At 36.8% G+C, this 27,455-nt stretch overlaps 1 protein-coding gene across 4 annotated transcripts in view; it reads left to right on the forward strand.

The window, feature by feature from the left end:
• Nucleotides 1–27,455, forward strand: part of DENND4C (DENN domain containing 4C) — a 123,215-nt gene that overhangs the window by 88,858 nt on the left and 6,902 nt on the right. For all 4 annotated transcript variants that reach the window (XM_043566157.1, XM_043566159.1, XM_043566158.1 and 1 more), the window contains 10 exons: nucleotides 4,553–4,675; nucleotides 5,697–5,843; nucleotides 7,347–8,512; nucleotides 12,209–12,386; nucleotides 13,086–13,195; nucleotides 13,492–13,667; nucleotides 17,421–17,603; nucleotides 18,535–18,730; nucleotides 20,974–21,219; nucleotides 22,301–22,418. In XM_043566157.1, coding sequence (XP_043422092.1) covers nucleotides 4,553–4,675; nucleotides 5,697–5,843; nucleotides 7,347–8,512; nucleotides 12,209–12,386; nucleotides 13,086–13,195; nucleotides 13,492–13,667; nucleotides 17,421–17,603; nucleotides 18,535–18,730; nucleotides 20,974–21,219; nucleotides 22,301–22,418 — 2,643 coding nt within the window. The remainder of the gene's footprint in view (nucleotides 1–4,552; nucleotides 4,676–5,696; nucleotides 5,844–7,346; nucleotides 8,513–12,208; nucleotides 12,387–13,085; nucleotides 13,196–13,491; nucleotides 13,668–17,420; nucleotides 17,604–18,534; nucleotides 18,731–20,973; nucleotides 21,220–22,300; nucleotides 22,419–27,455) is intronic.

Consider the following 27,455-nt stretch of genomic DNA (forward strand, 5'->3'; position numbering starts at 1 on the left):
GACTGAAGTTTCCTTTTTTCTGCTCTTTGTCGCTCTGCTTTTTGCTCTGTGCTGTTTCTTGGTGCTGCATTTGTCCTTGGCTGTCATGGTGTGGGGTGCAGACAGACTTATATGACGTGAAGCTATGGATACACGTGTGCGTTAATTCTACCCTTGAATGTTAACCACTTCAGGTAATTTCCCATTTATTAGGTTAAACTTTGCTGACATGCAAGGGTGGGGGAGAGACTTTTTGTTGTATTTAAAGTGTTGTTACAGGTGGAAAACAATGCTAGTTTTCTTGCCTTTTTCTCCTTCAGATAAGTGTAATCATATATGTACCACTGAAAATATCCAACTAACATTTTACGATCATTTTGCAAAGCATATTTGTTATTTTATTTGAAAATGTACTGTGCCTTGCTATAATTCTGATTTTGAGGTTTGTTTGTAGCACCACTGTATCCAGTAGTTTTATGGGGATTAAATATTTCAATGTTCTAGCTGCTGATATGGTTTTTGCTTGCTAAAACTGATCTGCTAAATTCTTGCACTAAAAATTACCCCATAAAAACAGAACCATGTATAAATCATTGAAAGTCAGCGTAGAGCTATAAGTTATAATCCTGTTTATAAAGCTACCTTATTTTATTTCTTCTTGTATTTTTTCCTAAAACTTACAGAATATAAATGGATTTCATTTATGAAAAAATTAAGAAAATGTGATATGAAACCATGTCACCAGGAATAATTATAATTTTAAAAATAGTAATAGACACTCTCCTTATTCTTTTAAAATGATCCCCTTTAATGGAAAAAAAAATCTAGTAATTCTGAGTAACTGGCATAAAGATTCTAATAGTTGGGGAAGAAACTTTAGATCCCTTTTCCATATATATCTTTTCAGTTGCATTTCAGATGGCTAAAGCCCTATTTGCTGAATTTACAGTGATTTATGTGTCTTTGTAGAGTTTTTGATGATATCATTTGATACTTTTGGAGACTTCCAAACCAGAATTTTAAGTTACTCTTTCATTAAATATTATCTTGTACAGTCTTTCCAGTTGGTACCTGATATGGAGTCACTTAGCTTGTTGGGACAGGTATCTTGGTTTAATCAGTTTTCTTAGTTCCCATTTCATGGCACCATAATGCTTTCTGAGGGGCCAGTAAAAAATCGACAACGTAATCATTCTAACTAGGGATATTTAGAGAAGTTTGGTTCTTTTGCTAAATTGCAAAGTTTGAGTGGCAGTGTAACAAGTGGTAGAAAGCGGAAGGCACTACAGTTAACACCTGAACAACATGGGTTTGAACTGCACGGGTCTACTTACATGCCAATTTTTTTTCAGTAGTTACAGTACTGTAAATGTATTTTCTTTCTTATGATTTTCTTTTTTTCCCTTTTTTATTAATTTTTTTAAAATTTGCGTGTAGTTGATACACGATGTTACATTAGTTTTAGGTGTACAACATAGTGATTCAACTTATCTATACCTTATGCTGTGTTCACCATATGGTAGCTCTCATGTGTCACCAAACAAAACTATCATAGTACTTTCTGATTTTATTAATAACAGTTTTTTTATTTTTTTTAATTGTTTTTTTTTTTAATGTTTATTTATTTTTGAGACAGAGACAGACAGAGCATGAACAGGGGAGGGTCAGAGAGAGAGGGAGACATAGAATCTGAAGCAGGCTCCAGGCTCTGAGCTGTCAGCACAGAGCCTGACGCGGGGCTCGAACTCACGAACTGTGAGATCATGACCTGAGCCGAAGCCGAACGCTCAACCGACTGAGCCACCCAGGCGCCCGTAACAGTTTTTTAAATTTAAGTAATCTCTACCCCCAGCATGGCGCTCAAACTCAGGACCCTGAGATCAAGAGTCTCATGCTCTTCTGACTGAACCAGCCAGGTGCCTCCTTAATAACATTTCTTTTCTCTAGCTTACTTTATTATATACACAAATGACATATAACATGTGTGTTAACTGACTATTTATATTATTGGCAAGGCTGCCAGTCAACAGGCTGGTAGTTAAGTTTTGGGGGCGTCAAAAGTTAACATGTGGATTTTTGATTGTGTGGGGTGGGAAGGCCAGCACCTCTGACCCCTGTGTTGTTCAAGGGTCAGCTGTGTATGTTTTGTTTCATGCCTCGTCGACACGCTTTACGGTGACTCTCTAGGAACTAAGTGTCAGTTGTGGTGTAGTTTTACGTTAGTCTTCAGTCTTCGTCTCAGTTTTAAATGATAGAACTTTAAAGCCAGAAAGACTTGTTTAAACCTTTATCTTGAAGTTATTTCACACTTACAGAAATGTTGCAAGTACAGTACAGAGAACCCTCGAATAAATTATATTTATATTCATTCAATTTTAGCTTGCCATATCTGCTTTATCATTTTCTTTCTGTACACATATGCACATTGTTTTCCTAAGTCATGTGACAGCAGGTTGTAATACATCTTGCCTTTTTACCTTTTGATACTTTGATGGTATTTTTCTCTGATAAAACCATAGTATAGTTACCAAATTTAGGAAAATATTGACATACTACTTGAGTTTGTAGTCTACATTCCAGTTTTGTCAATTGCTGTAATATCCTTTGTGGCATTCTAGCTCCCTCGTTTAGTCTCCTTTAACCTGGCACAGTTCTTTACCCTTTTCCTTTACCTTTTCGTCTTTGTCTTTTCATGACCCCGCCATTTGGAAGAATTCAGTCCAGTTATTTTGTGGAATGCTCCTTGGTTTGAGTTGGTCTGATGTTTCCTTGTGATTAGATTGGGTTGTACGTCCATGGCTCTACTACAAAAGTGATGTTGTATCCTTCTTAGATTATCACATCTCAGAGGCACACAGTATCTGTCTGCTTCTTATTGGTGATACTGATTTTGATCACCTTGTCTTAGCATTTGGTTTCTCTTAGTTATTATTCTTGCCTGTGCGGGTAATAAGCTACCAGTGAAGACTCTGAGAGTATGCAATAATGCCCTCTTTCTCATCACACTTTTTCTTATGAATTTAGCATACATCAATAATTCTTGAACCAGTCTTTACTATGATGGTTTTAAAGCAGGTGATTTTACCAATGCTATCCTCCCTCCACATTTGTAAGATGATATTCTATTGTATGTCCTTTGGTTTCATCATTTTACTCTGACATATCCCCTATCATGTTTTTGAACACTTCCTTTCTTACACAACAAAATGTTCCTGGCTCATTCTTGTACCTTTCCTGCCTGAGATTTGAAATCAGCCGTTTCTTCAAGGATCCCAGATTCCTTTCAATGGGCAATAGATTCTAGAAGCCAATATCTGGACTCTAGGTATGCTTACTGCTACAGGGTATGACTGCTTCTGGACTTTTTCAGCAGAGACAGAAAATATATATATATTTGAAAATATGTATGTATGTATGTTTTAGAAATACTTCCATTTTCTTAAAAAAAATTTTTTTTTAATGTTTAGTTTTGAGAGAGAGAGAGACAGACAGACAGACAGCACAAGTGGGAGAGGGGCAGAGAGAGAGGGAGACACAGAATCCAAAGCAGTCTCTAGGCTCTGAGCTGTCAGCACACAGCCCGATGTGGGGCTCAAATTCATGAACCACGAGATGATGACCTGAGCTGAAGTCAGATACTTAATCAACTGAGCTACCCAGGCACCCCAAAATACTTCCATTTTCAAATCAACCCCATAAGTTTTTCTTTGCCTTCCTTCATTTCATTTTTTAAAAATCTCTCTTCATCATTATGTTTACTCATTTGCTCAGTCTTGCAGTACACATAAAATAATTTCAGAAATGCTACATCTATTACTCTGTGAGAAACAGACTTTCTAAGGAGTTGAGAATTTGTCAGTATTACCCCCCTGGCTTAGAGTATGTGTTCAAGATTATGTGTTCAGAAGTTTCTTCAATCAGTCCTTTCCTCCTCCCCCACCATTCCCCATCCTTTCAGTGTGATTATTCATGTGAAATACAGTTGGTCTCATTTGTTTCTGTTTGCATTCAATTTTAGTTACTATTCTCCTCCCAGTTTTGCTGATTTAATTTTTTTGAATATGTAGAAGTTGATACATTTCCAAAAATAAAAACAACACAATAAGCTGTATTTAGGGAAGTTTCTTCCCTCTTTATCCTTCCAGCGTATTTTCCCCCACCCCTTGTCATTAACCAGTTTTATTGTTTTCTGGTTTATTATTTCTGCATTTCTTTTTGCAAAAGTAAGCAGATATGTTTGTTTTATTTCTTCTTCTTTCTTACACAAAGTGTAGCATTCTGTAGACATCCTCCAAAACAAACTTTTCAAAACATCTTGTCCAAATCTATTAGTTTACAGATGAGGAAACTAAGGTTCAGTGCTTCTAAATTTTTTAGTCTTTGATGTTCCTGTTTTTACTGTTCTTTGCTTCTTATCATTTGTTTAAAATGCTCTGTGTGCTTTGTGAGCTTTCTTGTCTTCCTTTTCTGTAAGTTTAATCATGTAAATCAATGGAATTCTCTTTTGACATTTTATAGCTGGACTATGAGTATATGAAAACATTTACATGTAAGCTTGCATTCTTTTTAACAGGTGGTCAGTCTGACCAAGGCTATGGGTCTAAGGATGAACTTATAAAGGATGACGCAGAAATTCATATGCCTGAAGAACAAGTAGCAAGAGAATTGATAACTAAAACAAAAGTGCAAACAGAAGGTTGAGTACTGATATTTGCTGGCTTTACTTAGAAAAATACTGTAGTTTTTTTTTTTTTTTCCTCTTAAGATTTCTTTAGTAATCTTTACACCCAATGTAGGTCTCAAACTCACAACACTGAAATACAGGGTCACATGCTCTACTGACTGAGCTAGCCAGGTGCCCCTGTCTTAATTAAGTCTTATTTGATAATTTTGATGATAATTTCTAGAAAGAAATGTAAGGCCTGGGCTTATAAGATACTATGTAATGTTAGCTATGGATAGAATGAGTAGTTTCTGAATTTTAGAATTCAAGAGATCTTTTAGAGACAGTAGGTCAACCCTCAATTTTGTAGGAAAGTGTGATCCATTGACGTATTGATTTGCCAAAGTCAAATAGCTATTTTGTGATAGAACCAAGACTGAACTTGAAGTCCTCAGACTTGTGTTCCAGTGCCTGTTTTATTTTAAAATGCCATTTCACTAGAAGTCCTTCAAATATCTAAGTAGGTATTTTTCATTGGTAGGTTAAATACAGTGGGTGTGGTTTTCCTGTTTGTTTGTTTTTATTTTTTTGTTTTTTAATGGGACTCATTGAGGTAGATATGGTTTGTAGTAATCATTTTATGCAAATGTGGAAGAATTTTCTGGCTTCATGGTAATAAAATGTTCTTCCTATCCTCTTACATAAAAGTATACTTTCCTTCAATGATGTCACTCATTTTATGCTCCAGAGTTATGCAGAAGCAAGCCCCTCTCCTACTTTACAGGTGATGAGAGTATGTTTGAAGTCCAAAGCCTTAATTTATTCACAGGAGTGCTCAAGTTAGCATTATTGATGCTACAATAAAGCATTTATTTCAGTCAATGCTGGCAACATTTATGGCATAAAGTAAATTAGACACAGTAAATTAGTAATAAAATAGTCATATATTCACTCACACTTGGAGAAAAATATAAAAGAATAAAATATTACAAAAATCAACATACGGTTTCTGTGCAGTATAAGTAGGAATAACATCCAAATATCTTTTTCCCAGAAGTGTGTGATGTCTCTGCTGTTGTAGCAAAACAGTCACAACCTAGTGCAGAGTCACAGAGTCCTACTGAGCCTCCTGCATGGGGCAGCAGTATTGTGAAAGTTCCATCTGGTATATTCGATCTCAATGGCAGGAAAAGCAGCACTGGTGAGTCTTTATATAATGATTTCTAAGTATTTAAAATATACTTCTACAGATATATATGTCTTTAATGTCATTAAATTGATGACCTAATTGTGATGAACATGCTAAATTTAGAGCCAGAAGTAAGTTTGAATCCTTTAAATTGGCTAAAGAAGTTGTTACTTAAAATGTTTAGTATTTAAAAGGAGGGGTATTTATTGTGTCCAGTTGTTACTGGGAATACATTTTCTTGTTGCAGTGCCTGTTCTCAGTTTGGTCTCTCTATCCCATGGTAGATAATTAGAGAGGACTGCAGGGCCTCCTATACTCATTAAGAGCAAAGAGGCAGAGATGTTACTAAATTCCAAAGGGGTTTTGTATGGCAATGGAAAGGCAATGGAAGAAAAAGATTCATATCACTATGCTTTACTACACAAAAATACCAGTGGGTTTTTAATTTGGCCAGTTTTTAATAGGTATCCTGAGCCACTTATTTGTGATTAAGTATTTGTTTTTATGTTTTTTTATAAATTTTTTTTAACGTTTATTTATTATTGAGTTACAGAGACAGACAGAACATGAGCATGAGAGAGTCAGAGAGAGGGGGAGACACAGAATCTGAAGCAGGCTCCAGGCTCTGAGCTGTCAGCACAGAGCCCAACATGGGAGTCGAACTCACAAACCGCGAGATCATGACCTGAGCCGAAGTCAGATGCTTTACCAACTGAGCCACCCAGACGCCCCTGTTTTTATGTTTTTTTAATGTTTACTTATTTTTGAGAGAGAGAGAGCAGGGGAGGGGCAGAGAGAGAGAGGGAGACACAGATTTCGAAGCAGGCTCCAGGCTCTAAGCTGTCATCACAGAGCCCGATGCAGGGCACGAATTCATGGACCACGAGATCATGACCTGAGCCGAAGTCAGATGCTTAACCGACTGAGCCACCCAGGTGCCCCTGTTTTTTGTTTTTTGTTTTTTTTAAGTTTATTTATTTATTTTGAGAGAAGAGAGCACAAGTCAGGGAGGGGCGGAGAGAGAGAATCCCAAGCAGACTTCGAACTGTCAGTATGGAGCCCAACCCAAGGGCTCAAACCCATGAACCATGAGATCATTACCTGAGCCAAAATCAACAGTGGGACACTTAACTGACTGAGCCACCCGGGCTCCCCAGAATATATTTTTTAAATTGAGTGTAGAACTCTTAAAATGTAAAATATATTTATAGGTCTGTATTTGTTGATAGGTTTTAGTGAACAATACAGGAATACACAGCATACATTGCATGATTGTTAAATGTGTATATGTATGCATAGAGGATGAAAGGCAGGTAATACATTACAGTGTTATTTCTGGGAGGCAGGATTGAATGGAGGCCTTTTGTTGTTCTTTTTTTGTGTACTTTCTTTGTACCTTCTAAACTTTCTGAATATTACTCTATGTGTCGCTTTTCAAAAACCAGAAAAGACACTTTCGTAAAAGTTATATCGGAAAATAGAGTTTCGTTTTTAATATTGTGCCTTCCCTTTTAGGTAGTACATCAAATGTGCCATTTTCTACTCAAGATCCAGTTGAAGATGCAGTCTTTGGTGAAGTTACTAATCCCAAGAAGAATGGTGATAGAGGAGATAAAAGGCAAAAGCATTTCCCAGAGAGGAGTTGTAGTTTCAGTTCTGAAAGTCGAGCTGGAATGTTGCTTAAGAAGAGCAGTTTGGATCTGAATTCAAGTGAAGTGGCTATTATGATGGGAGCAGATGCCAAGATTCTCACAGCCGCACTGGCCTGTCCTAAGACTTCTCCACTCCGTGTTGCAAGCACCCACAGCTTTGAGACTGCTAACAGTTGTCATCTAGTTGATACTAGGACTCGTGTGTCTGAAAGCACTTGGGATTCTGAGCACAGATCTTCTTCGGTATTAGAGATGCTTGAAGAGAGCCAAGAGCTCCTGGAACCTGTGATTGAGGACAGTGCAGCGAAAACTACTATGAAAAAGGACACATGTGACAGTCTCCAGAATGATAGTAATCAGCCCAGAGACTTAAAAGTAGAACCCAAAGATGTAATAAATAAGAGGAGTAGTTTACATGGTGTTGTTAAAGCTGTTGAGAGGGAGGATGTTGAAACTGGACTAGATCCTTTGTCTCTTTTGGCCACTGAATGTACTGGAGTAAAATCTCAAGATTCTGAAGATAAGATGTCTTCTCCAGTTATTGCACGCAATCTGGCTGATGAAATTGAAAGCTATATGAACCTAAAGAGTCCTTTGGGTAGCAAGTCTGCTAGTATGGAATTACACGGAGAGGGAAGCAGAGAGTCTGGCACCATCACTGCATGTATTCACTCTCTAGAGAGGCGATCAAGCCTACCTTTAGAGCACGGTCCGGCAGCACAGGAAGTTCCTGAAAGTGAAAAGAGCTCTCCTGCAGAATCTAGGTCTAAAGCTTTCACTGGGCGTTTCAAGCAGCAGACTCCCTCTCGCGCTCACAAAGAACGTTCACCTTCTCTGTCAGCACTGGTGCGGTCTTCACCACATGGCTCGTTGGGCTCTGTGGTAAACTCTTTGTCAGGACTAAAGCTAGATAATATACTCTCAGGACCCAAGATCGATGTCCTCAAATCTGGCATGAAACAAGCAGCTACGGTAGCCAGTAAGATGTGGGTAGCTGTAGCGTCTGCCTATAGCTACTCAGATGATGAGGTAAGAGTGTTTTATGTGTGTGGTCTATCTGATACTGGCATGTTTCTCATATTTTTATATGTAAATTATCATTCAGAGATTGCTGGTAACTTTGGTGTTTAAACTTGAGGCATATGTTACTTCTTCCTTGAAATGACCTGAACCTAAATGTGAGGAAATTAATAATAAAGAAATAGAATATCAGGACTACTTTATAATTCCATAGATCAGTCTGAACTAACACGTTGTTTCTTTGAAAGTACTGATGATTAATACTTAATAATGCCATGTTATGTTTGCATAGCGCTTCACTCTTTTTTTTTTTAAATTTTTTTTTTAACGTTTATTTATTTTTGAGACAGAGAGAGACAGAGCATGAACGGGGGAGGGGCAGAGAGAGAGGGAGACACAGAATCGGAAGCAGGCTCCAGGCTCTGAGCCATTAGCCCAGAGCCCGATGCGGGGCTCGAACTCACAGACCGCGAGATTGTGACCTGAGCTGAAGTCGGACGCTTAACCGACTGAGCCACCCAGGCGCCCCATAGCGCTTCACTCTTAAATAACTTTTATCTATGTTAGCTCTTACATATATGTGAAATCACTCTGCAACTTAGCCTACATATTTCATACTGCATCACAAAAACTGCTAATTCTTTTGAAAATTATTGTAAAGAGAATTAGTCATTAGACCTTTTTATGAAGTAGAAGTGGGGAAATTTTGCTTATTTGTTTTATAGAAAAAATTTAATTAAAATTTCACCTTTGTGTTTACAGAATTATATAGTACTTAGGCACTTCAGTAGAAAAGACAAACATTTATAAGTGTTTACCACTATGTCACAGGTACTCTCATAAGCTATATATCTATTTTGATAATTTTCATAGCAACCCCACACATCGGTACTGTTGGCATCCCTGTTTTATAGATGAGGTATCTAAGAGTTAGAGAGGTTAATTAATTTCTCCAGGTCCACACAACTAGTGAGAGGCAGAACTAGAATTTGAACTCTGGGAGGTTGACTCTAGAGTCCATGCTTTTAAACTACTGTAATAGCAAAGAAGAAAGCAATATCTTAGAAGGGGTTCCAGTAGGGGGCTGTCCAAAAAGAGCAAAGCAGGTGATATGTAAGTTGGATTTGGGTGGATAAATTTGAAATTTTGGGTTAATCAAAGTGATAAGGTGGTATAGGTGTATCTGAGAGAATAATGTGTAAAGTATGGAGGCATAAAACATGCATTTTCAAGATAATACACAATCCATCTCAGATTGCTAAAGTTCTAAATAGGAAGCTAGAGACATAGGAAATGAAATTGGACAAATAAGATTTATATACCATTTGAAAGAAAACTTTATTCTATAGGCAAACTATTAATTGAATCAAAAGTACAATACTGAGTACTATAAGACACAGTTGCATTTTATTGCATTTTAAAGAGCTTACAAGGTCAGTGAAGGAAAGGCCAAATAAACTAGTTTCAAAAGTATCTTAACCTTGGGGCGCCTGGGTGGCGCAGTCGGTTAAGCGTCCGACTTCAGCCAGATCACGATCTCGTGGCCCGTGAGTTCGAGCCCCACGTCGGGCTCTGGGCTGATGGCTCAGAGCCTGGATCCTGTTTCCGATTCTGTGTCTCCCTCTCTCTCTGCCCCTCCCCCGTTCATGCTCTGTCTCTCTCTGTCCCAAAAATAAATAAATGTTGGAAAAAAAGAACAACAACAAAAAAAAGTATCTTAACCTTGCTTTGTGTTAAAGTAAACTAACCAAATGAGCCACTTGAGTTTTGAAATTTTATCTAACAGTGTTAATAATAATAAAACCTTTCGACAGAGTAATTTGACTTGGAATGTGTGACTATAAATTCTAGGTGGTCACAGACCTTCATCTTTCTTTTCTTTTTATTGCTATGGCCCTGGTACTAGAGCCTGACAAAGGCAAATAGGTTATACCTAGTAAATATTTTCAAATGAAGGAATGGATACAAAGTCCATAAAAAATGTTTATAACTTTTATCCAGAATTTAATCTAAGGAAATAATTATGTGTAAAAATAACTCGAAAGAATTCATCAGTGTAACTTATATAAAATTTAAGAGCATTCTGAATATTTAAGCAATAGAGATTTACTAAATGCATAACAGTACATCAGTAAACTGGATTAGGTTTCAGGGGTTTAAATAATGTAGATTTAATGACATTAAAATACATTATATGAGAATAAGTTAAAAAATAATATCCTATTTTGTAAAAATGTATTATATATGTATATTTTAAAATGACTAGAAGGACATACATCAAGATTTTGATTATGCTGTGTAGTGTTGGTAATATAAATGCTTTTATTTATTTATTTTTTTTTGAGAGAGAGAGAGAGAGAGAGAGAGTACAGGAAAGGGGGAGAGAGTGAGAGGAGAAAAATAAGAATCTCAAGCTGGGCTCCATCTCACGACCATGAGATCATGACTTGAGCCAAAATCAAGAGTCAGACACCTAACTGACGGAGCTACCCAAGCACCCCACTATTAGGTGCTTTTATTTCCTGTTTTGCATGTCTAAGTTTTATATCATTTAACATGGTTTTATAACAAGACACAACTCTTCTTTAAAGCAAAAATCAAAAAGGAGGGGCTCCTGGGTAGCTTATTTAATTAAGTGTCTGACTCTTGATTTTAGCTCAGGTCATGATCTCATGATTTTGTGAGATTGAGCCCCGCATCGAGCTCTGCGCTAACAGCACGGAGACCACTTGGAATTCTTTCTCTCCTCTCTCTGCCCTTTCCCTGCTCACGTTGTCTCTCTCTCTCTGTCTCTCTCTCTCTCTCTCAAAATAAATAAACATTTAAAAAAATAAAAAAGGAAACTGCTTATTGAAATGTTTTCTATCTAAAGTGTCAACAGTCACTTGCAGGAGTTCAGAACTACAGTGTTTGGAACTTTATTCATATTTTATGCCTCTAATATTGATGGTTGTTGTCTGAAAATTATATTGACAGATGAAATTCTCACAACAACCATATTTTAAAGGACTCCTGTTATCCATATTTTTCAGATGATATAATTAAAAGTTGGAGTAGTTAAATAATTTCTGCAAGGTCATATACATAATATATGATGGTGAGCCAAGACCACAGTCTGGCTGACTGACTTTAAAGCCCTTACTGTGCTTGTGCTGGGGTGCCCAATTCCAGTGGAGACAGTGGGCTCCTGGAGTTACTTCATTTTATGATATTGATTATTTAAAAAAATTTTTTTTAATGTTTTATTTATTTTTGAGACAGGGAGAGACAGAGCATGAACAGGGGAGGGTCAGAGAGAGGGAGACAGAATCCGAAACAGGCTCCAGGCTCTGAGCTGTCAGCACAGAGCCCGATGCGGGGCTCAAACTCACGGACCGAGAGATCATGACCTGAGCCGAAGTTGGACGCTTAACCGACTGAGCCACCCACGCGCTCCATATGATACTGATTATTGAGAGACACTTCAACATACACCAGGGGCACAACAAACTCTTAAAGTGTTGTAGGTCATTACTCGAATATCTTAGAGTGTGGAAAGGAAATTCCCAATAATGCTGAGAAGAGTTCATGGTTTTGAAAAATAAGGGGATGATAATTTACATAAGAATTCCAGAGAAGTTTAATTCCATAAAGGGTGGAATGAATATATTCTCATTGGAGAAGGTATTATTTATGTATGTGGGGTTTTATTCTTTTCAATTAAAGGAGGAAACTAACAGAGATTACAGCTTCCCCGCTGGCCTTGAAGACCATATTTTGGGGGAGAATATGTCACCTAACACGAGTGTCTCAGGGTTGGTTCCCAGCGAACTTACCCAGAGCAACACAAGCCTTGGCAGTAGCAGCAGCAGTGGAGATGTAGGAAAACTGCAATACTCAACAGGTATGGAAAGGATTGCCGTCTGCTACAAGTTATATGCCCGTACCTTTCCCTGCCACTACTGCATGTGCAATAAGCCCCATTTGTTGAGATGAGCTGACAGATTTTTTATATGACCACACCATACTATCACTTATTTTATATGATCTCTAAGTAGTATAGTGACCTAAGTTTATTTTTAGTTGTGTTTGTGGAGTATATCATTTGTTCTCAAACTTTAGTGTGTGTCAGAATCACATGGGGGATTAGTTTAAAAATATATACAAATGTCCAAGCTCTAGGCTAAAGCTTTTGAGACTGTATCTGTGGGACGGGGGCCTTAGGAATATATATTTTTAACTAGTGCTGTAGGTAAATAGAATGTATACCAGACTTTGAGACCCCCTAGGCTATGTCACTGTCATTTCTTAGTACTTAATTATTTTTTTTAAGTCTGTTTTTTCCAACGTTCTATTATGAGAAATTTCAAATGTCCTGAATAGTTGAAAGAATCATATAGTGAACAATCATATTTAGATTCTCCACCTAGATTTAACTATTGTTAACTTTATATATATATATATGTATAGAAATTTTTATACTGAACCATTTGAAAATAAATTGCAGACGTCATCATACTCCCCCTTAAATGCTTTAGTATGCATTTCCAAAGAATAAGGGCATTCTCACACATAGTGTGTTATGACATTTACTTCTCTCTAGGTGAACCTCCATTTCCAAGAAGTGTAAAAGGGCAGGACTTTGAAAAATCAGACCATGGTTCTTCTCAAAACACCAGCATGTCTAGCATCTATCAGAATTGTGCAATGGAGGTAAAAGTTCTGCCTTCTGCGCATGATAACGTGGCTGTACACATTTTTATTTCAGAATGGTATTTAGCAGAATTCTTTGATGCCATTGTGGGCAGAAGAGTAAATCATTTTGTTGAATTTGCTTCCTGTCTTATGTAAGTAAGGCCATAAACTGGTAGCTTTATCTGTAAAGTGATTGAACTATTCAGTCCAAATTTGATCAGCAAAATAAATAAAATTCTGTGTCCCCAGAGGATGCCTGTTAAGATGACTTTTTGCTGTGGAGGTTCTCAGTGTTCGCACTTTTCTGCTCTTAGGTTTTGATGTCAAGTTGTTCACAATGCAGAGCTTGCGGAGCGTTAGTTTATGATGAAGAAATTATGGCTGGATGGACGGCAGATGATTCAAATTTGAATACAACCTGTCCATTCTGTAAAAGCAACTTCTTGCCTCTTCTCAATATAGAATTTAAAGACTTGAGAGGCTCTGCAAGGTTAGTATTGTCAAAGCTCCCTTAAGAGGTGAGTGTCCTCCCAGAAGGCATGACTCCTGGGAGAAAAATGAAATAGTTATGGTACACTCCAGGTGTCCCTTTCCTTTCTCTCCTTCACTTTCAGTATTTGTGTGAAAAATACTAGCACTACAGGAGACTACTTTTCCATTTTATTTAACATATGATTACCAGTAGTAGTTAATTCTTAGAGCTGAACTGTATAGATAATTCAAAACTTTAATATTTATCATTATTTTAAACTTTCTGTCTCAGCTGTCTTACATCTTCTAGAAGAAAAAATGAAGGTGTAGGGGACGGGTTTTTTTTTTTTTTTTTTTTGACTCTTCTAACGTGTTGCCTCTTTATGGTAGTGCTCTGTGTGGCATAATGACCGAATTCTAGGCAATAGAAAGACTAGCTGATCTAGTAATTAAGTAATTGGGAGTTTGGTAACTGCTTACCTAAGTAATTATACTTAATATTCTATTTGTTTTATGGAACAGACGAACTTACCTTTCTACCTTTAGCTGCTTTTAAAAAAATTCTCCAGTTGTACAGGTATTTCTTCTTAGCTTAATTTTTCCTTTTAGCTTCAGGTGTGGAGCTGAGTGGAATCATACTCTAATTCCTGATGCACTATCATCATTGGTTTGTGCAAGGGCCCTCTTTTATTAGCTGTACCCCCCTAGCCCCTGCCATTCCCATTCTCATTCCTTTATCCAACAAAGACATTGCCTGTACGGTGTGTGATGTCTCTTTGAATATATATCCTCATGAAATACATTGTTTTTCACAATTATGCATTTTTAACTTACATAATTAGAATACTGTTGAACATATCTATTTTTATTATTAAGTTTAAAATCTGAGTTGCTATATGTACATCTAATTTATTCCTTTTTCTCCTGTAGGAAGTTAATATCTCATTTTAGTCATCCAATATCCTGTTGTTGTTTCAGTTGCTTCCAGTATTGTGTTACTATAAATATCACTGCAGTGATGCAGTGCACTGTAAAATATATCTCTCTAAACTTGTGAAGAATAGTAGTCTTAGGAGTGAAGTCATTAGGTCATTTTCATGCATGATTTGAATAAACAGTGGAAGATTGCTTACCACATGACAACACCCCCACTGTTAGTGCCCAAGAATTCTCATTTCTGTATATCCTTACCAGCATTTGGTATTATCATTTCTTCTGGTCTTTGTCTTCTAATGAGTATAAAGTGGTATCTTGTTTTTGTTGGAATTTTTCTGAATATTAGTGAGTTTATCTCTTCATATACTTGTGAATTATTCCAACATTTTCTTTTATTTTTTTTTAAAGTTTATTTATTTATTTTGAGAGAGAGCAGGGGAGGGGCAGAGAGACGGGTGAGAGAGAGGATCCCAAGCAGGTTCCTGCTATCAGTACAGAGCCTGACATGGGGCTCAATCTCACATACAATGAGATCATGACTTGAGCTGAAATCAAGAATCGGATGCTTTACTGACTGAGCCGCCCAGACACTCCTCCAGCATTTTCTATGAATTACCTGTTTATACCTTGTCCATTTTTATATTAGCTTTCTTTTTCTTGTGGATGTCTGTCTTGAATATTCTTGATACTAATTCCTTAAAGTAATGTGTTTTGATGTCATTATCCATTAATTTTCCACCTTATGATTTGTGCTTTTGGAGCCTTGTTTTTGTTTTTGTTTTTAAATGTTTTATTTATTTTTGAGAGAGAGAGAGACAGAGAGACAGAGAGAGAGAGACAGAGTACGAGCAGGGGAGGGGCAGAGAGAGAGAGGGAGACAGAATCCACAAAGCAGGCTCCAGGCTGTGAGCTGTCAGCACAGAGCCTGACATGGGGCTTGAACCCGTGAACCACGAGATCATGACCTGAACCGAAGTCGGACGCTTAACCAACTGAACCACCCAGGCGCCCCATTTTGGAGCCTTGTTTTAAAAGTTGTTTGCCATCTGTAGGACATGAAGATTTTCTCTTAAAGTTTCTTTTGTTAGCTGTATATTTTACCTCTGATATTTAGTTCTTTAATCCATCTGGAGTCCACCTTTGTGTTTGTGTATGATGGTAGGGATACAACTTTCTTTTTCTCCATGTAATAAGCTGGTTTTCCATCCTTTCTTCATTGATAGGTAGCAGCACCTTTATCACATTTCAAGTTCCCATGCACACCTCACCCTGGTTCTGTGTTCCCTGTTGTTTTTTGTCAGTACTGTTTGTGTCGTGTCTGATTGATAAGGGAAGCTCCCCATCATGGAGTTTTAATTATTAATTTTGCTTAGAGCAACTTTAGTTTGCCCTCCTCCCCGAAAAAGTCCCAACTGGAGTTTTCACTGGGATTGCAGCATTAGCTGTATAGATTTATTTGGGGAAAATGGACGTTTTTAGTGTTATTCTCTTATCTTTGAGCATGGTATGTATATATCTCCATTTTTTTAGATTATCCTTTGTGTCCTTTTAATAGGGTCTTAAATTATTCTCCCTAGTCTTATACTTTTTTGTTGTGTTAATTGTGCTTCTTAAGCTATTGTGTTAAGTACCTTATTTTATATTTTCTAAGTGAGTGTAAAGGAGCATTATTGATTTCCACCCCCAAATATGTCATTATGGAGAATTTCAAACTTGCTGTGAAGTTAAAAGACTTTTTTTTACAGTGACACCCAAATATCCATCTCTGTATTACTATTTTATTGTACTTTCTTTATCAACTGTCTATCCCTCCATCGATCCACCAATTTTTCTTATGTTTCTATTCATTTGAAAGAAGGTGTAGACATTATTAATACACTTCTCCCCCAAAGACTTGAGCATACATATTAACTAAAGTTCAATATTTGTTTACAGTTTTTTCTTTTGCAATAAAGTTGTATATAAGAAAATCTACAAATTTAAAATGTACCATTTGAAAATTGAATGTGGGGGAACCTGGGTGGCTCAGTTGGTTGAGCATCCGACTTTGGCTTGGGTGATGATCTCGCAGTCCATGAGTTCAAGCCCCACATTGGGCTCGCTGCTGTCAGCACAGAGCCCACTTTGGATTCTCTATCCGTGCACCCTCCTCCCACCTCTCTCTCTGTCCCCCTCCTGCACGCACTCTTTCTCTCTCTCTCTGTCTCCCTCAAAAATAAATAAACATTTAAAAAAATTCAAAAGAAAATTGAATGTATATGTTTGTGCACACCAAACCTTTATCAAGTACAAAATATTAATACAGCCTCAGGAAGTTCTCTTAATGTCCCTTGCAAGGCCCAACACTCACCCCATCCCCACCCAGAAAGAGATGGATAGAGATAAGACGAGAAGACGAAAACAAAATAATGAATAAAGGGGGAAAGAAATGACTAGAGACAAAATGCATATTTATGGGGGGAGGATATTATAAACAATTGTAGGTTAATATGTGATAAAATGCCATTGCTGCTCTTTTTCTTCTTTAACTCAGAAAATTAATGAAATATTTTGTTTTCCATATTCCTTCATAGCTTTCTTTAATGGTTCTCAATTCTGAAAGGATGTTGCATTGAACTGTAATGACTTTGAGACCTTTTTCATTTAAAAAAGTTTACGACAAGAGAGGAAGAGAGAATGGGGTGGGGGGGCTGTGTGTGTGTGTGTTTGAAATAGATGATACTTCTATGGATTGTAAAATTCCTCAGTGACTCCTTTACCATAAAGTGATTCTAAATACGAAATTTAGAGGATTCTAGGATTTTTAAAGACTTTTTCTGGATTGCTCCCTATTTAGCTTTTTCCTGAAACCAAGCACCTCTGGTGACAGTTTACAAAGTGGCAGCATTCCATTGGCAAGCGAACCTTCAGAGCACAAACCTGTGTCCGCTTCAGCAGAACCTGACTTGATCAACTTTATGGATTTCCCCAAACAAAACCAGACCATAACTGAAGAGACAACCTCTGCAATTGAATCAAGGTACTCTAGGGTACAGAGAGCTCTTCATTATAAATTGGGTACCCTTGTAAAAATTCCATCTTTAAAGACAGCCTTATGTAGGCGTAAGTTCTGGCATTTTATTTATTTAATTTATTTTTAAGTTTTTATTTATTTATTCATTTAAGTAATCTCTACACCCAACTTGGGGCTCAAACTCATGACCCCAAGATCAAGAGCTGCACACTATACTGACTGAGCCAGCTAGGAGCCTCTAAGTTCTGGCATTTAAAAAATTTAATATTAACTTTTTACTACAATACATTGTTTAAGTATCTAATAAACAAATGTGATGATCAATCGTTTTTGAAACTATGTTTAATGTTTTACAGTGTCCTTTTACAGAATGAACTTCTCTGTAGTAAAAAGTATTTAGTACCAGTTTCCAGAGACATATTTTCTTTACTGTGAAATACACCGCTTCCTCTTAAATACTGATTGAATCGGACGTTTATTCAGAGCCTGTTGTATGCTGAGCATTATGCTAAGCACTAAAAATAAAAAAGTAAGATCTAGTTTCTGCCCTTAGGTGGATCTTGGCCTGGTAGAGGTTAAATACTCATCTGTAATATCTAGTTGGACGCAGGATAATTCTAGGTGATTTTGTTTAATAAAGAGGAAATAATGTTTGAATAAACCAACTGTGAATGGGCACTTAATCTTTTAAAAAGAATATCTATTGTCTACCCTTTGTCCTCTTCTTCCCATCTGTCACCAGAATTATCCATCCCATCCTGTTCTCCTGACCACTTTTACAGAAATGCCTGAAGAAAATTTAATCTTATAAGGTGGTACTGATTCTTCTCCGATATATTCAGTTAGACTCAGAGTTCACTGTAGAAAATACTCTAGGTATACAAATTGAGATTGTATTACAGCACAAATACAGCATTTCTTCCTCATGTTTTTTAAGTGATGAAATAAAGAAAGCCAGTGGAGAAGTCCAAACCATGAAAATTTCATCTGTGCCTAATAGTTTATCAAAGCGAAATGTATCTTTGACGCGAAGCCACAGTGTTGGGGGTCCCTTGCAAAATATTGACTTTTCCCAGCGACCGTTTCATGGCATTTCAACAGTCAGTCTTCCCAACAGTCTGCAGGAAGTTGTGGTAGGTAACAACATCATAATTTTCTGTGTGTTCATGAAAGTATTTATTAGAATAGCACATAATCCATCTTTAGTAGCTTTTCTTTAACCATAAGTGATAAGATAAAGAGACTAAGAACTTTTTATTTTTTGATTGATTGATTTTTATTTATTTAAATTTTTATTTATTTTGAGAGAGAATGAGAGAATGGTGGGGGGGGGGTGGTTATGGGCAGAGAGAGAGGGAAAGAAAGAATCCCAAGCAGGCTCCACGCAGAGCTGCATGCCAGGCTCAATTTCACGAACTGTGAGACCATGACCTGAGCCAAAACCAAGAGTCAGATGCTCAACTGACTGAACCACCCAGGTGCCCCTAGACTAACAGCTTTTTAAGATTTCAAGTACATTCAAAAATAAAAGGAGTATATATATGGAGTCCCTTTGACCCATCATCTGGCTTCAGTAATTTTCAACTTATGGCCATTCTTCTTTTATGTATATCCTTATTCACTTCTTTCCTAGATTATTCCGAAATAAATTTCAAGTATCATATATTCCATTTGTAAATATTTCAGTATGTAGTTCCTAAGAGATAAGGACTCTGAAAAATACATGCCACTATACAACCAAAAAAATCAAATTATTCAATCTCTGTTCAAATTTCTATTTTAAAAATGTGAAGTACGTGTGTCTTCTGTAGTTTGAAGAATGAGGATCAAATAACATCTATGCATTACCAATTGGTTGATCTGTTTTTTAGTCATTTTACATCTGTAGACCCTCTTTTTTAGCCTTGCAACTGTATTTGTTGATTATGACGCTATAAATTGGTAAATTATATCTAGAAGCTTGATCACATTCAGGTTTTTGTTTGGTTGTTTATTTTTGTAAGACAATTGCAGTGGTAGAATGTCCCTCAATAGAAGACATGAACTTTCTTTGTGATGCTAGTAGCGATTAATGCCTCATTGCCTACATCAGATTATTCATTTCCAGCTTTCAAGGCTGGTAGTCTAATTGTCTTTATATATGTTGGATACATCTGTAAAGAGAAACATCCTCCATGTTTTCTGTTCGCTTTTCCAAAAATGCAGTTTATTTTGGAAAGGTGGGACAAATATTTTTCCTTTTACTTACCAGTTTTCAAAATAACAGGTTGGATTCCTAGCATCCTCTAAGGTGATGAATTAATTTGGAGGAATAGAGTATCATTATGAGCTCACTAATTTAAATAGGTTTACATCCATTGCTGTTGTTGTCCTTATTAATATATCATCCATCTTTGATCAGCTAGAAGCCTCTACAGGTTGGTGTTTTAGTTCTTTTGACACATCTCTAGCAGCCTTTTTCTAATTTTTTTACAAAGCTTCTTTGCTTTCTTATATGACAAGATGTTTCATGCTCATGTTAATATTTCTTTCTCTAGACCTAGAATCAGCCATTTCTCTAAGAAGCTCTGGTTCATTTTTGAGGAAATGGTATTTGGAGACCACAGCCTGGGCACTAGGGGTACCCATTAATGAGTTGGTCATAAGCATTTTATTCTGATTATAATTTGCACAACTTAGAAAGTCTGAATTGGCATCGTTTTCCTTTGTTTGTAAGACTGCTCTTTAGCTGTTGCAATCAAATATGAAAGCACTCTAAAAGGAGTCATCAAATAATATTAACACAAAAATTACCCCATCTATTTAGATTGTAGGAAGAAGATAGAGTCAACTTTTTTTTTTTTTTTGGAATAATCATAAATATCTGAAATGTAGTATTTCTTTCTGTTTTGTTTTTGAGAGAGAGCATGTGTGTGCAAGAACACACACTAGCAGGAGAGCAGCAGAGGGAAAGAGAGAATCCCAAGCAGGCTCCATGCTCAACACAGAGCCTGATGCAGAGCTCAGTCTCACAACCATGACCTGAACTGAAATCAAGAATCGGATGCTTAACCAACTGAGCCACCCAGGCATCCCTGAAATGTAGTATTTTTTTGGTAAAAGTTGAAAAGGAAAAAAAAATCAATCTGATAGAGAAACTCTGTATGTTTAGGGTCTGTCTCTGGATTATCTTCTTTTGTAATCATTTAACGTAAGGGCATTTATGATTAAGTACTTTCTTTTCTTTTTTTAGGTTTTCATTAGCGTATACTGCATGTAGCAATGGTTCTGAAGTAACTGATTTTGAAAGGATAGAGCATAATCTCCTTGAGAAGTACTCTTAAACATACACAGAATAGATAATATTCACTTCTTTCTGTATTTTTATTTTTTAAAGGATCCTTTAGGAAAAAGACCCAATCCTCCCCCTGTTTCTGTGCCCTACTTGAGTCCTCTAGTGCTTCGTAAAGAACTTGAATCTTTGCTAGAAAATGAAGGTGATCAAGTGATTCACACATCCTCTTTCATCAATAAACATCCAATCATTTTCTGGAACCTCGTTTGGTATTTCAGACGTTTGGACCTTCCTAGTAACTTGCCAGGACTTATCCTCACATCTGAACATTGTAATGGAGGTGTACAGGTAGGGTACCAACTTCTATACTTGTACTACGTTGGTGTTGGTTAGAATGAGGCTTAACTTCAGAGTAACAAGTGTACAACAACAGTGCCTTAACGAGATGTACGTTATTTCTCTCTCACGTCAAAGTTTGGGAAGGTGGTCCTGGGATGATGTAGTCTTAGGGACCTGAGATCCTTCTGTCTTTTTGGTCAGCTGTGTATAACCTCCATTTCCAAGTTCTATACCTGGTCCAGGATGGCCTCTCTATTTCTAGCCAACATGTCCATATTCCAGCCAGCAGTAAGGATAAAAATGAATGGAGAAGAATGTGTCTTCTTTCTGTAGGGATGGTTCCTGGAGTTGTACATAACATTTCTCTATGTATCTGTTTGGCCTAAACTTAGTTATATGGTCATACCTAGTTTGCAAAGGTGGCTAGAAAAGGTAGCTTTTATTCTGAACTATCATATCACCAGTTGACCTTCTCACAACAACTTTATTTTAAAGGACTCCTTATGCATGTTTTTCAGGTGATATAATTAAAAGTTGGAGAAGTTAAGTAATTTCCACAGGGTCACACACCTGCTACGTGACGGGGAGCCAAGACCACAGTCTGGCTGTCTGACTTTAAAGCCCTTACTGCACTTGGGCTGGGATGCCCGATTCCATTGGAGATAGTGGGCTCCTAGAGTTCCTTCATTTATAATATTGATTAGAGACACCCCAACACACACCAGGGGCACAAGAAAATATTTTCTTAAAGTATTACACTCTATTTTGACTCATTTATTTTAAGTAACAGCACAAGATAGTAGAAACTATTGTACTTTCTCTACCTTAAAATTTGTTCTAATGGTGACTAATCTTTCATGTGGCCACTGTGCCAGTTACCAAGTTGTCTTTGCAATCTGTGGAAGTAGGAATGAAAAATCTGCACCTCAGAAAGTAGGAATATGTATCAATACAAATAAAAATCAAAATTTTTTGCTTAGAATTTTAGGTCCACAGTTTCAAAAGAACGCTTTTATATAACCAAGCTTTGCTAGATCCACTGGTAATTATTATGCTTAGAGTACTAATACTTTCTATTGATCTCTTTTAGCTTCCTCTGTCATCTCTGTCCCAGGATAGCAAACTTGTGTATATTCAGCTATTATGGGATAATATCAACCTTCATCAGGAACCAGGAGAACCTTTGTATGTCTCATGGAGGAATTTTAGTAAGTAAATTAGAATTAAAGACATAAAAGACTCAAACTGGAAATAACCCATATATCTTTTCATAGGTGAATAAATAAACAAATTGTGGTACAATCCATACAGTAAAATACTATTTAACAATAACGAAGAATAATGGGTGCCTGGGTGGATCAGTCGTTTAAGCGTCCGACTTCAGCTCAGGTCATGATCTTGCAGTCCATGAGTTTGAGCCCCACGTTAGGCTCTGTACTGACAGCTCAAAGCCTGGAGCCTGCTTCAGATTCTGTGTCTCCCTCTCTCCCATTCATGCGGTGTCCCTGTCAAAAATAAAAATAAACATTAAAAAATTTTAAAAACAATAAAGAAGAATAGACTACTGAGGTAAAAAATTGAGATGAGAGAAACAAATTATTCTGCTTTACTTTAAAATTTTTCATATGTTTTTATTATTTCTTTCAAAAATCTTGCCACTTTAGATCAAATTGATTTGCTCTTGTACTGACCCATTTAACTGCATCAGGGAGTTGAAGAGTGTTTTGTGATTTTTCTGTCAAATGCCAATTGGTTAGGTATTTGGAGAGTAAATTCTTTTTTTTTTTTTTTTTTTTAATTTATTTTGAGAGAGTGAATGAGCAAGTGCATGTGTGAGTAGGGGAGGGGCAGAGAGAGAGGGAGAGAGAGAATCCCAAGCAGGTTCTGCACTGTGAGCGCGGAGCCTGACACCGGGCTCAAACTCACAAACTGTGAGATCATACATAACCTGAGCTGAAATCAAGAGTTGAATCCTTAACCTACTGAGCCACCAAGGTGCCCTGGAGAGTAAATTCTATATAGTTTAAGAGTAATTTGGATGTGTTGGTATAAGATCATAATTTTAATTACATGGATACTAACCTCAAAGATTCTGGTTTCATTTTCAGTCTTTTGTATTTAGAACATATTTTTACAGAGCATTTAAAAAGTTGTATCATTCACTGTTCCATAGTCATTTAAGTCAATAAGACGACACAACCCAGGAGATGAATGAACAAATGACATCAGTAGACAGTTCATGGAAGAAACATTGCATAGTTTATATTAGTTTGCCAGGGCTACTATAACAATACCACAGACTGGGTGGCTTCAGCAACAGAAATTCATTCCTCACAGTCTGGAACTGGTGTGAGCAAGGTTGGTTTCTCCCAGGGCCTCCCTCCTTGGCTTGCAGTTGGCCTTTTCTCTGTGTACATGTGCATCCCCCTGGTGTCTTTTTCCCTTCTTATGAGGACACCAGTTATGTTGGATTAGGTTCCCACTCTATGACCTCATTTAACCTTAATTACCTCTTTAAAGACCCTATCTTCAAATATAGCCACATTGGGGGTTAGAGCTTCAAACATATGAATTTTGAGGAGATATAATTCAGTTCCTAACACAAATATGAAAAAATGCTCAATCTCTTTATTTAATGAAATATCAAGTTCTTTTGTTAAAAAAGGAAAAATACAAACTTAGTTACATCAGGATGGCAAAAGATCTTAATAATTAAAATCCAGTCTTTTTGAGGATATGAAGGAAAAAACACTTTGATACACTGTTAGAAGTGCAAATGATATACTTCTGGAGAACAATGTGGACTATATTATCCATATTTAATATGTGGATATCCTTAAACTCAGCAATCACAGTAACACAGCTCTGTTCTATAGAAAGCATATGCAAAGCTTTCTGTACAGTGATGCTTACTGTATGATTATTTGTTTTAAAAACTTCACATAAATACCTAACAGGAGAATTGAGATAAATCCATATTATGAAATGTTGGCAGCCAAGAAAAAGTATAAGGGTCATTTGCATACAGGTGTCTGAAAGGATGAATGCCCATCATATATTGAGTGAAAAAGGGCAGGTTTCAGAACAGTGTATGATCTTCTTTCTTTTTTTTCTTTGGAAAAATCAACCCCAAAATACATATCTGTGTTTTGAATATATGAAATAAAAAGGTCTAAAACTACTACTAACAGTGGCTCCTTGGAAGAGAAAGGGAACAGTTCACTTTTAATCTTTTATTAGATTGTCCTTTTCAAAAACTCTATTAATATTTTGCTATTTGGATTGTTTCCCTTGAAAATGCTAGTCATAAAATTATAGTTAAGTACATTATAAGCTGTTTTTGTCGTTTTTGTTTGTTGTGGTTTCAGTTCAGATGTTTTTATGTTTTTTTTAAATAGCCAAGTAGCCTTGAAATTTCATGTTAGAAAATGATAGTGTTGCTATTTCTTTAGTTATTTCCCACCTCTCTTGAAATGCACAAGTGTTTCAAAATATTCTATAATTTATGATGAAAATAAAATTTAGCATTTTCAAGAATGGCCTTATTTCTCAAGAATGCCTTGATTGGCTGCTTTAAATGAAGAATTGGCATGTAAATGACATTAAAAGAGAACAATTAAGTGGGTGATGACTTTTAGAATGGTACGACTTCTCAATGACTTCTGGAAGAGGATTTTCAGAGACCCGCTTCCTAGCAAAACAACCATAATTGGTGAAAATTATTAAAGAAAAAGGAGGGAAGATGGCAGAGTAGACGGATCTTGAGTTTACTTTGTCCCACAGACAAATTGAAGCAACAGCTACATCTGTTGAACTAACTGAAAATGACCTGGAGACTGGTGAAACAGATCTTCCAAAGCTAGTTGTAGAGAGAAGTCCATATCAAAAAGGGGCAGCAGGGCAGTCGGGAACCATACTTCCAGTACATCTAAGTACAAGTGGGAGGAGCATCATAAGCATGGGGGAGGAAGGAGGGGATCGGACCCCATACTAGGTACCTGCACTGAGAAGCAAAGTCCCCATAACTTCTGGCTTTGAAAATCAGCAGCACTTAACTCCAGGAGAGCCAGAGGATGATAGGAAGCTGAGTCCCCACCTTTAAAGAGCCAGCATGCTAAGTAACTTGCTGGGGACACAGCAAAGCAGCAGCAGTTTGAAAAGTGCCTGGGGTATATGTGAAGGAGATTTGTTAACTAATTTTAGGACATGTACCAAAGGGGCAGAGATCTGCAGACTTCTCTGGGAACAAAAGTGCTGGCAGGCACTGGTTTTCTTCTCTTCCCCTAGCCTAGATAGCTGGACACTTGGGGGAGCCAATATTAACACTCTCCATGTACCCCATGGTAGTCACAAATCAAACACCTATAATATTAAAAAAAAAAAAAAGAGAGAGAGAAAGGAATCTAAGCATAAAAACTAAAGAAAACCCTCAAACCACAAGGAAGAGAGCCGGAAAAGAAGAAAGGAATAGAGAACTATGAAAACAAACCAGAAAACAATTAAAATGGCAGTAAGTACATACCTGTCAATAATGACTTTAAATGTAAATGGACTAAATGCCCTAATCAAAAGGAGAGGATGACAGAATGGATTAAAAAAAAAAAAAAAAAGACCCATCTCTTTGCTGCCTACAAGAGACTCATTTTAGACCTAAAGATAAACAGAGAATGAAAGTGAAGGGCTGGAAAAAGATATGTGTGCAAATGGAAACAAACAAAACAAACAAAAGCAAATAGGGTAGCAATACTTATGTTAGACAAAAAAATAATACTCTGGTTTCTCTTCAGATTGTATAAATCCTTCGCCTTTTACTTCTATCAGACAGAAAATAGACATTAAAACAAAAGAGTGTGGAAAGAGACAAAGAAAGGCATTATATAATGATAAAGGGATCAACCCAACAATAGGCTAAAACAGACCTAAAGAATAGTCTAAGACCTAAAGAATAGTCTTTCCAACAAAGGGTGCTGGGACCACTGGAGCAACATGCAAAACAAAAAAAAAAAGGCAAAGATGGATCACTTCCTCAAATTATACATAAAAATGAACTCAAAATGGATTATAGATCTAAATGTAAGAGCTAAAACTGTAGAAGTCTTAGAATAGGAGTAAATATTCATGACCTTGCAGACACAGGCCTTTTTTAGATATACCACCACCAAAAGCACAAGTGAGAAAAGGAAAAGTAGATTAAGTAGACAATTAAAATCAAAAACTTCTGTGCTGAAAAATAAACCATCAAAAATGTCAACCCATGGACTAGGGGAAAGATATGTACAAATAATACATCTTAAAAAGGATTTAAAGTCAAAACATACAAAGAACTCTTACAACTCAACAATAAAAAAACAGCCCACTTTAAAACCGGGCAAAGGATCTGTCTTAGTCCATTCTGGCTACTGTAACAAAATACCAAAGACTGGGTGGCTTGTAAATAATAGAAATGTATTTCTCACAGTTCTGTGGGTCCTAGATCAGAGTGCCAACACAGTCAGTTCAGGGCCCTCTTCCAGGTTGCAGATTTCTCATTAGATCCTTTCATATGAGGGAACTCTGGTACCACCACCCCCCCTAAATTTTATAGGCACTAATCCAGTCATGAGGACTCTGTCCTCATGACCTAATTGCCTCCCAAAGGCCTCACTTCCTAATGCCATTACATTTGATATGAGGTGTTTCAACATAAGAATTTTGGGGAGACACATTCAGACCATAGTAGGATCTGAATAGACAGTTCTTCAGAGATGTTATACAAATGGCCAAAAGCAAATGAAAAGATGTTCGATATCATTAGACCTCAAGGACATGCAAACCAAAACCACAAAGAGAGACACTTCCCACTCAGTAGGTAGGCCATAATCTAAAGGATCAGACACTAACAAGTGTTGGTGTTGGTGAGGATATAGAGAAATTGGAACCCTCATACACTGCTGAGTGGAATAAAGAATAGTGGAGCTACTTTGGAAAACAGTTTCGCAGGTCATCAACATAGTAGAGTAGTCATAAGACACAGCAGTTGCACTCTTGAGTATATACCAAGAAATGAAAACATACCTATGTATAAAAATTTGTGCACTGTGCTTAGCATTTTCTTAATAGCCAAATAATGGAAACCACCTAAATGTCCATCCACTGATAAATGGATAAAATATGGCATATCCATACAGTGGAATATTATTTAAAAATAAAAGTATTATTTTTAGGGCTGAGGGGTTTGGGAGATAGAGGAGGGACTGCTAATAGAC

This window comes from Prionailurus bengalensis, chromosome D4 (assembly GCF_016509475.1).
Source record: "Prionailurus bengalensis isolate Pbe53 chromosome D4, Fcat_Pben_1.1_paternal_pri, whole genome shotgun sequence".
NCBI lineage: Eukaryota > Metazoa > Chordata > Mammalia > Carnivora > Felidae > Prionailurus > Prionailurus bengalensis.